General features: G+C 35.3%; 1 protein-coding gene across 1 annotated transcript; it reads right to left on the bottom strand.

Annotated features, from left to right (window-relative positions):
* Positions 1 to 5,583: 5,583 nt before the first annotated feature.
* Positions 5,584 to 11,386, bottom strand: LOC129263249 (uncharacterized). The gene is made up of 2 exons (XM_054901173.2): positions 10,955 to 11,386; positions 5,584 to 9,443 (listed from the first exon to the last, which is right to left on the bottom strand). Exons 1-2 carry the CDS (start codon positions 11,036 to 11,038, stop codon positions 8,388 to 8,390), a joined length of 1,140 nt encoding a protein of 379 aa, XP_054757148.2. The 5' UTR covers positions 11,039 to 11,386; the 3' UTR covers positions 5,584 to 8,387.

Genomic DNA, 11,386 nt, shown 5'->3' with positions numbered 1-11,386 from the left:
AGATGTATCAAAATTAATGACAAGAGAAAAAAACAATGATTGAAAAAAGGTGATGTTCTACCTCCCATCCCCCCGCTCCGTCCCCAGATAAGGAGCACTCTCCCCTTTATGCCTACTCTACATGGAAGGGACTCCAATTCCCAGAATACCTGTTTTTTCTGCAAGAAAAAAGAGAGACAAGTATTTTTTTGTGGTTTTGTCTCTCGCTGTATGCAGCTGAGTCCAAAAGCCCACATACACCCATGGAATTCAGTGAAATCCATTTGTCCGCCGCCAAACATCGCAAAACTTGCCATATCCCCCAATACTCAATACTCCCATGACGAACTCGGTATCAAAATGAAAGAGCATATTAAGCTCTTTCACATGATTGGGATGCCGTTGGGATTAAAGTATATTTCAGGTAGAATTTTCTTTAAAGAAAAAAAGTAATATTCGTGCCAAATATATTCTATTGTTTGTTATTTTCACACATCGTTTCATAAAAATATATGAATGTTAAATCTATGATTTATATTATATTTTCTATCATGATATGTCACCACTGAATAAAAAAGTGTAATCTGAAATGTCTGTGTTGAGAAGTAACTATAGCACAGATATGAAATGTTTATGTCAAGTTTTTATTTTTAATTTGTCTAAAATATGAAGATTTTGGGGAAAATGACACCTAAATATTTTTCAACTCCTGATGATAAAGCAATGTGATGAAGGGGCATGGTATACTCATTTGTTTGATACCAAATTCGCCACGACAGCACAAATATCTCATAAGACAGCAAATCCCACGATGCCCGGCAAGCGCCAAACTTTCCCCGAACCTCCCGGGTGCATGCAAACTTCCTGCCTCCACCGTACCTCTGCCTCTCCCTATATATTAATTTAGATTGTCCCATTTCCTTAAATGTATAGAGACATCTTGCCTCTACCTAACACCAGCCTTTTTTCCTTTTCATTCTTCTTCTTTAAATTTCCTTTTAATTTCGTTCATGGTTATAAGTGCGCCCTTTTCCCTCCCTTTGAAGATTAAAAATTTTACAGAGATTACAAAATGATTGACCGAACGTTCCTTTCCTTCATCCTTTAATTCTACACCTACAAGAATTTCCTCCCAGCTTAAATTACCCATAGATATAAAACAAAACATCTCCTTTCAATTATTCCAAACCAAACAAACATATTCTCATTCCAAAAATAGATGGTGATATGTTTCCTTTTCTTTTTACAATAACAACAAAGATTATTTTGCGAGATTTTAAAACGGAACAAATTTGTATAAGCAATGCCGTGCAGCATTTTAAACTGAAACTCTCTTAATCTGCTGTTCAGAGTACACTGTCTTGGTCTCATAAAAATGTGTTCAATCTTTTCATAAGAAAAACTATATTTGTTTTTTAACATTTCGAAAACATCAGGTATTGCGAAGTTACCTTTCATAAAATTTGCATAAACATTTTTAGATACTAACTCCTCTATATTGACAAAATTCTTTTTCCAGATATAAACGACATTTCTTCCCTAAGAGAATCTTCTTTGTTATCTATTTTCATATTTCGTTTCCAGCTGACTGGAATAGTTTTATAAATTGAGTCTATCAAATGAAAATAATTTATGTTTAATCCCTGTCTTTGGAAGTATGGAAATGACCTTAAGTTTCCATCATTATCCATACTATGTTTCAATCTGTAAATATTTTTTCCATATAATTTTTGGTCAAATATGCATTTCCCTTCAATTCGTACAAATTTATTATTAAAAATTATCTCATTTCCTTAAAATGTTTCATATTTAAATCGAAAGTCCTTCATATCTATCCATACTTCTAACAAGTCTATATTATAATTGCAGCAATGCTATCTCCAACAATCCAAGCAAGTAATCGCAAGAAAATATAAAATTTCCTCCCAGGTGTTTTGTGGCATAATTGAAATATTTGAAGGTTTGCATGGTGGTATGTACAATCGCTGATGTGGTTTACGGTACACCATGTGAAGTGTTATAGACACAGTGGATAGAAGAAGAGAAGAAATGGATAGGCGAGAAAGTGGAGATTTGAGAGTAGAGTATTCTTTCTTGAAAGTAGTCCTGAATACTCTACTCTCAAATCTCCACTTTCTCGCCTATCCATTTCTTCTCTTCTTCTATCCACTGTGTCTATAACACTTCACATGGTGTACCGTAAACCACATCAGCAATTGAAATATTGTTTCCATTTCATTTCATTGCATTATTTTCTTTTAGTCTTTTAATCCACATAACTCTGTGCCTTTATTAACCATCGAAAATTCATCATTTTCAAGCCGCCTTGGTGATAATCTTAATACATCGTACTTTTGTTAATCTTATTTCTGCCACCCCACAAAAAAGTAAAAGCCAACTGATCAAGTTCATCATAAACCCATCCCGGGATTGGTGTGAGAGATGCCACATATATAAATTTTGGAAAGATAAACTGCTTTAATAATTGTATTTTGCCCATCAAGGTTTAATCTCTTTGCTTCCACCAGTTTAACAACTTCTTTATTTTACTTAATATTTCTTTGTAATTTAATCTTTCTTTTACTTCTACACTGTAAATGTAGTGCTAATTTAGCACTTACAGTGCTTGTGTAGTGACTGCACTACGAGTGCTGATTTTTTAGTTCAAATTTAAACTAGAAAATCAGCACTCGTAGTGCAGTCACTATACAAGCACTGTAGGTGCTTAATTAGCACCTCATTTTTTACAGTGTACGTCTAAAGAAAAAAAATACACCGAGAATCTTTACAAAATCCACTTTTTGGCCAAAAGATAAATCATATGATTTTCCTTGAGAGGAACCTAGTAATAAAACCTTCGTCTTATCGTTATTAACTTTAAGTCCTGATACTTTTCTGAATTTTTCTAAAATTTTTATTACTTTTTCAACTGAATCTAGATCTCGGACAAAAATAGACATATCATCTGCATACATAACCCGTTTTACTTCTTCCTTTCCAAATGAAATCCCTTTAACATCATTATTATATCTTATATTATGTGCTAATACTTATATACATAAAATGAAAAGATATGGTGAAAGCGGATCCCCCTGCCTTACCCCTCTTTCTACATCAAAATGTAGTAACCGTAGTGATCGATAATGTCTCGTTCCCATCGCTAAGTGATCCGTTAAGAACGTAAAGATTAGCTTTCTGTAACTGAACGCGAGAATTTTTTAACCATTCATTTTTGTTTTGTACGATAAGTACGATTGTCAGGAATGATCGGATACGATCTCATACTATCACTACGACTAATCAACGATTAAGATCAACGTTTCAGTTGGGGTGCGAATCGTAACAGTGGGAACTAGATATTGGGTCAGATGCATAAAAAGTAATATATATATATATATAATATATATATATATAAAGTCTATTCAGACATAAGAGCATCTAATTTTACTGTCAGCATTAAACACTATGAATTTCAAGTCGGTTGATTTTGTAATTTGATCATGTTTATTGTAATCATTCCTTTCCGTATACCTTCTACAAAAGTAGCACTTATGTCAGCATTTGTAATCTAGTAAAAACACTTGTCAGAAAATATTGTGTGTGTCTTTTAGCTGTGATAGTTGGTCAATGTTAAATAATCAATTAAATGATTTGTAAAACTGAGATGTTTCTTGCTCTCCTATCATTTTATACACTAGTCATCAAGCAGATATGGAACTAAAACAGTTAAATAATTAATTAAATGATTCGTAAAACTGAGATGTTTCTTGCACTCCCATCATTTTATACACCAGTCGTCAAGCAGATATGGAACTAAATAGTTAAAGCTGGAGATAGTTACAGAGGAAAAGTTTAAACGCTGTTTAAACTTTTTACAATGCTGTTTTCTAAATGAACCTTACAGTAGTTGTTTAAACCGTTTAAACAAGTATTACAAATCTTAAACAAACCAATTTCATTCTTCAACACTTAATTCTAAATGAATTATGCGTGTTTGTTTAAAATGTTATACGACTTCTGTAAAGTTCAACAGTGTTGTATAAAATTTAATATAGCGTGTTTACTGTGTAAAAAATAAAAAAAAAATTATACAAATGATAAGATAAATTAATTAGCGAAGGTTTAATACTTGTTGTAACCTTACTAGTAAGATACCACCTCCATTTGTGGGGTGCCGTAGTTTGCTTTAGGCAAACCCTTCACTCGAGTTAAGGGTCTGAATGTGCAGCCTACGTATGCCTTGATTACTGAAGGCGTATTGGAACAGCAAGTTTTGTATGTGCTAGCCTTAGCGTGGAGGCACACTTGTTGATCAAAGTTCCAATCAGGGTCTGTGCCTGCAGACTAGGGGTGCTGTGGCCGAATGGTCTAAGGCGCCTGGCTATACATAGAAAGTCCGGGGTTCGATCCTCGGCCGCGGCACCTATGCCCGTGAGCAAGGCATATAATAGACAATGCTCTTTTAATCCTGCATTCAAATAAATGGAAATGCAATATGCATTATTGGTAACTCTGTGTGCACTTGATAAAAAAAAAACAATGACACCAGTGTGTAGCACTTTTGAACAAAGTTTAGTTTGGCTTCATTGATTCTTGGCTTGGTGAACTAGGCCAAGTCTCACAGAAACAAATGAACGAAAATATTGAGAGCTTCGTCTGATTTACCTTGTCTTGTGTTACAACATTTACCAGCTGAAATGGGATTTTTTTATCATCTGATCATTGATATGCCTGGCGTAATAATTCAAACTTGAACTTGTGCATCTCACTGAGGGTCGAACATGTTTAGGTATTCAACTTTCCCCTTAAACATTTGTTTTGATATAGCAGTATAAAAAATAAACAAGATTGAATTAGGAAGACTAATGTATTTACTTGCAGAAGATAGGAAATATATCTGACTTTTCGTAACCGACCCTCAAATGATTCGCTAATCATCGGCTGATTTCCAGTAATAGTGCCGAATATTGAAATATTCGTCAATGGGAAATAAATCAACATGGCGCCATTTCGCGATGATAAACAAGTTGCTTTAATTTAAGTCAACCCCGGAATTGTTCGATTTGAATCCAAATAAAAAATAAATTACATAAACATAGCGCTGATTTTTGTTTTGTTAAACAAAATCTGATGTGCAATAAGACATTAATTATGACATTTTTTCATTTCTCTTATTCTTTACAAAACAAAACAATTTTGACCTTTTTCATTGTTTACAAAACAATTATGCTAAACCCAGTGATATGCAAATTAAAGGGTCGATGGTATCCCTCACCCACTATTTCTTTTGATTTTATTAAGTGAATTAGAATTTTTTTATTACAAATTTCGTATAATAAAGTACAAAAGAAATAGTTAGTGGGTGATATCACCGGTTAACTCATTTGCATACCGACCAGGATGTGCACATTTATAACTGTCTTGTGAAATTAAACAAATTTCAAAATGTCACAACTTACTTATTGAACATCTGATTTTGACAAAATTTTCAGTGTTAAGCTTGGTTGATTTCTCTCTCTTTATTCAAATAAACGCTTTTTAGTGGTGGACGAAACCTTTACAATTACAACACAAAGTTGACAAACAACTGCATCAAAACCATCCTTATTTGACTTTCGTTTACTTTATTAAATAAAACACATGATTACATACTAAAATATCTCTTGAAGTAGAAAACATAGAATAATAGTATGGAATGTGGGTTGCTTTCTTTTGTATTGCATATTAATTTTAAACACATTCTCAACGAGCCCTATATGTTTTTCAATTTAAGAAAAGGAACAACTGATCAATACAAGCAACATCGAGGGAGACCTTTTACATAAATATTTTTATAATTATTTTCAGTCCGGGATACCCCTGTAAAGACGCCCAAACTGATTTATTGCTGACGTGCTTGCGGAGTTAATTTTTTTTATAATGTACTCCGAGCATTTAAATTCATATTTTCTAATCCCAACCTTAAATCTGTGATTTTGTTACAATGAGAATTTCTTAAAGTAGAGCTACTACTATAGATCACGGAAGCATAATATTATTTAAAAAAAAACTCTTCTGAAAGAAGGTTTAACGGGGAAAATACACGACAAATATACAAAATTGCTTTATATATTTTTCACGCACACACAGTTCAATATAGATTGCACAAGACGAATACTGGATTACAATTAATTTGATCAAAATCATTCAAGGTTTTGCATGGAATAGAATGCATATTTGCATAAGACCATCATGTAAACATTACAGTTGCATGTCAAATTAGAGAAATAAATAAAACTATCTATACAGATAATATTGATTCTTATGAAACATGTCTAACTTAATGTATTCAATTTTACTTGTAAACAAACTTGAAAATTTACATCGAGCTTGATATTCCCTCCAAGGTTGCATGCTTGCTAAATTAGACCAAGTTAACCCTTGGTATTTTACTTTTAGCAACATGTATTGTACACCAATGAAATTATCTACATTGAAATACAGGTAAATACAATCTTTTTGTTATTTAGAAAATTATTGGACGGATTGTAATTGCAAAATGTTCGTCAATAAACTTAAGTATCTGAACAAAATGATAGACAACTTCGTTTACATAGACTACAAAAAAGTTCACGCAACACTACCACAAATAAAATAAACTTATATTTAGAAAATGGTTGCGTTTTAAAACATGCAATGCCCTTCTTATGACTTTCAGAATAAATATATAAAGAAATATTCACATCTCTCATGAACCGCAAACCTGGCGGAGACATTACTTGTAGAGAAAATAGGGCCTACTGATGTCAAATAACTCTTTGCTTAAACCTCTTTACTGACCCTTTGAAGAATCTTAAACGGTTCCAATCAGGTGGGGCAATAATAAATATTAAAATAAAAAATGGCCCTTTAATGATTATAGTGCATGGAGGCAATTTCCATTTCAGACAACAGCAACGAAAGGTCTAACATAGACTTGATATCTTCATAAACATGGGGCGTGGGATTCCTTTTTTTTAAGAAACAAATTACAGTAAATGACTAAGAAATGGGCATTCGAGTTTCAACCATAGGGGTATTAAATGTACAAAAGCAGCACACCGGGAGGTGCAAATGCGTGATCAGACATTTTTGCACATTTAATGATGGAGAAAGCTGCACCCTAAACATGCTAAAAAGGTGCTGAGACGAAATACAAGTGGGCATTTTATAGAGTGGCAAAAAGAAGCTGCTGAGTGTAGAGTGTAAACAATACCCCCAAACGGTGATTTTTTTTTTTTCACAGTCGGCCGTCACCCCGTCCGTGGTGTATCTGCAAAATGCACATTCTTCGCAAATTCAAGTTTTCGCCCTTTTCATACTGACTTAGGGTGCACGATTTCGCCCTAAAATGTACACCAGTGTTTCGTTTAGTATACACATTTGAACTCTCCTTTCTTTGTTGGACTTATGGGTTAACTTCTTTTTTTTTTCAATTTGTGAGCCCGTGAGTGGTTACCTATTCTTTCTCCTGACACATTCCATATTACATTACATCATTATATCATTGTCATTCTGCTAACGCCAATATATTTTGTTTTTATCCCAAAAGTAGATCTTTCCTATCCACAAAAAAATACCTTAGATCTCTTTGACATATGAATCAAACCATTCTTCCATCACTAAAATCAATCACATTCTCTGTATCGATTGTTATCGATTATTGATTAACCGTGTCTTAAAAACAGCAGATGTTCACGTTCACTCGGGGAGGTTGCCTGGTAAAGGACATCAACTGTCATTAATGACTGTAAACATGACTATTCTCATTCAAGGTTGTATCCAATAGACCATTACCTTCTAATAACCCAAAGTAGGTTTGTGCTAGGCGACATGATGTGAAGGATTGCATTCACCAATATAGATTTTTTTTGCTGTCAGTGAGAATGGATAATGCTTGCGCGACGATATCGCTTTAAATACAGTTGTTGCTGCTATGCCAGGAAGGCCAGTCATGCAGGGCCACTTGACATGGATCTAGTTGGTTGACCGTGGGATGATTTCTACGATTGATTATACATTGATTATTGTGTATAATGAGTCGTAAAACCAGCCCCGAGATCAATGGCTAAACTTAATGTTACCCGGAGTTCTCAATTATTTTCAATCAATACTCTTCTATCTTCTTAGACAACAGTTTATTCCTGTGATATAATCAGTCTAAGCGTTTATAACTATATAGTCTTATACATCTGTATGAAATTAGGATGAAAAACTATTTTGATAATTCTTTGATAATTCTTTGAGGTATTGTCTACTCGCATAGTTTTTCATGTGAAAGTTTACATCAATGATTTCAATCTGCATTTTCTATCCGTTTCATTCAATTGAATTGATTACAGCTACTTGTTATGGCACTAAATAAAGGGAATAATCAGAGAGGCACATCATCACCTAATAATCTTCTTCTTTTCAGCTGGTTTCTTCTCCAACTCTCGTAAATGTTTATAGATATCCGGCGTGACGGTCAAGGTGTATTTCTGATTCAGCAATCCCGGATACGGTTGCGTTGCAGCAGCACCACTTCTCTGGACACTCGGGTATCCGCAATCGACCATCGGATGACAGGCGGTGATGAAGAGCAGGCGGTCATAAAATTCGACTGTTTCTCCCGCGTATTTCAGCATCCCTTCTGTCAATTCGCGTACACCCTGTTGCACTTGCCCCTGACTCGCAATCTCCATCTGTGGTGGGAACCTTTTCTGTAGCATTGCTAACCATTTTGCTTTCGGCATGACGATTGGCAGCGTCTCGATCTCCCATCGAACGTCGACTCGGATTTGCTGCAAGCTTTTGATAAGTTTCGTATACGGTTCGTCGTTATCTTCTTCGGTTAGTCGTTTATTTGCTGCTGAAAACAAAGGTAATGTATTCATTGGTCCCGGTCGGTGGACAATTAAGACTTTCCCTAAGGAAGAGATCGTTCTCATTATATGCGCAAATGTCACCGCTGGATTCGTAAAATGTTCACTGGCGTCTTTCAGCATCATCTTGTCAAATGGCGCATCTTTCTTACCTTCTAAATCCATCGACAGCTGTCGGAAGTATTCTTCAGCGCCGACGTGCTTGATCTTAAACGGCAACATTCTCTGGTTGCTGGTTTCCTCGTAGTGTATCAACCCGGGGTATATGTTAACCATGGGTTGAAGTAAGCAGAACTTTTCCTTGAGCTTTTCCGCGAAGCTGCCTTTGCTGTTGCCGACGTACGCGAAGCGGTCATGGGTATCCAGCTCCAGATGTTTGTGGACCAACTTGTACATGGCGTCCTCGTAGACCTTGCCAAAACTGAAGATGTCATTGTCGTCATAGAGCGGGAGATGTAGCCTATCCGACCAATGTTCACTGATGACAGCGAAGGGTTGCGGGACACCCGGTAGAAGTGGGTCTCTTGGTGTGAAAGGCCCCGGGTCAGACACGGGTTTATGGACATCCGTCTCCTGCATAGTCTGCGAAAATATAATAATACATAACAAAATGGGATATATCAGTATTTTAGTGAAGAGGGCAGTATATCCTAGTTGATTAACACGGACTTTCTCTTGATGAGCGTGCACGAAAGGCCTACTATTTTCTTTGAGGCTGTTGACCCTATAAATGAATTTAAAATACGCCTTTACAGGTGCCTGGGAAAGATTTAGGAAGAGGGGAAAGGGGGTTTCGCCCCAAAATGAAGGCGAGTTTGGTAATGTCTACATTTTAACATAAAACCTAATTTCGAGGGGGTGCTGCTGTGATGGTTTATAAGATACGCAGTGCCCCCAGCAAAAATCTGTGGGGGTGCTCCATTACCCCTGTTTTCCATGGAGGGCCATGTTAAATAAATAGAGAACCTAATATGAAAAGTTCCTTCCAGAAATAAATAGATCACATAGATCATTATTAGTCCACGAAGAGAGGACAGTTATGTAAATACAACATAAGTCGTTATCGAAGGTCATATAAAGTCAGATCATTTAAAGCTGTCCTCACGTAGATAATCATGAGACCAAAGAACTGTAATAAATTTGTGCATGACAGCATATACACTGTAAAAACTGTGGTGTTAAAACTGACACCAGTTGGTGTTAATAGAGGACCACACCCTGAGGTGTTAAAATTACACCCTAGAGATTGAACATAACACCAAAGAGTGTAAATTTAACAACCAAAGGTGTTGTAATAACACCTATGGGTGTAAAACTAACACCACCAATTTAACACCGGTGTAAAACAACTGGTGTGGTCCTCCATGTACACCGGTTAACACCACAGTTTTTGCTGTGTACATGTAACCTGCGTATACATGTAATGATTAAGTAGTTCGGGACAGATTTTTATCTGTAATATAAATATAAAGTTGCAGTTGTACAGAAGGATCAATGTCTAATCTAAAATATAATATGAATTAGCTTTTTATCATCAATGATGTCAGTCAAAATCGTGAACAAAATTAGTATACCACAGAGTCTAATAAGTCCATAAAACATAATAATGTGATGAGGACAATGATGATAATAATAATATTAGTAATAATAAAACCGGAATATTAGTAGTAATGTGATGAGGACGATGATGATAATAATAGGCCTTAATATTGATGATAATTATAATGATAATATACATGTAACTACAAAAATAATAGTAACAATAATGAAAATACTACATGTAATGAAACCAATAATGATTTTAGAAATCATGATGATAATAATTATGCTGTTACAATGTAATGGTAAGCCAAATAACAATGGCAATTTTAATGATATAAAATTTACAACGTTGAGAAATAATGTAATTTAGGTATATAAATAGTTTATGCCCTATAGTATTAAAACCTTACCATATTTGAGTCCTTTTTTGGTAAAAACCTATGTGCTCCAATTTCTTAGGTAGGCATATTTCGTAATTGCTTAGAGTATTTAATATAGTCAAGCAAATAGTAGATGTATACCTCTTTCATGGTATAATATTACCCCCTTACCTTTGCTCTTGGGTACTTTCCACCAGCAGAAAACATCCCGTCAATATTAAGAATATTGGATATTTCGGAGCGTAGATGTGACATGGTGGCCTCTGCTCACGGTGCAAGATGATCAGATTATCAAATTCTCCATTTTTATGATTTTCTCCCTACGAATATGCTTCCGAAGAATCAGTATCGTTTGGTATTGAGGGGCAGAGATATCAGACAATGTTTTGTGTCTATGAGCCGAGGTTGCTAATGTCAAGTGCGGATAAACTAATGATCGCGTGCTAGTTTGAACTCAACAGGTGTTTTGTTACTAATGCTTTGTGCCTATGCACTAAATTCGTTCAAGGGTTCACGCACACACACATTACACGGAGCTGTCGCGCCGGTTTTTCGCTCGCCCCCACAATTCATGCTCTTATGCACGCTGATTGGGACGTTTGT

This window comes from Lytechinus pictus, chromosome 1, assembly GCF_037042905.1.
Source record: "Lytechinus pictus isolate F3 Inbred chromosome 1, Lp3.0, whole genome shotgun sequence".
NCBI classification, from domain to species: Eukaryota; Metazoa; Echinodermata; class Echinoidea; order Temnopleuroida; family Toxopneustidae; genus Lytechinus; species Lytechinus pictus.
Note: the sequence above shows the minus strand (reverse complement) of the source record. Positions and strands in the feature narration are given on the sequence as shown.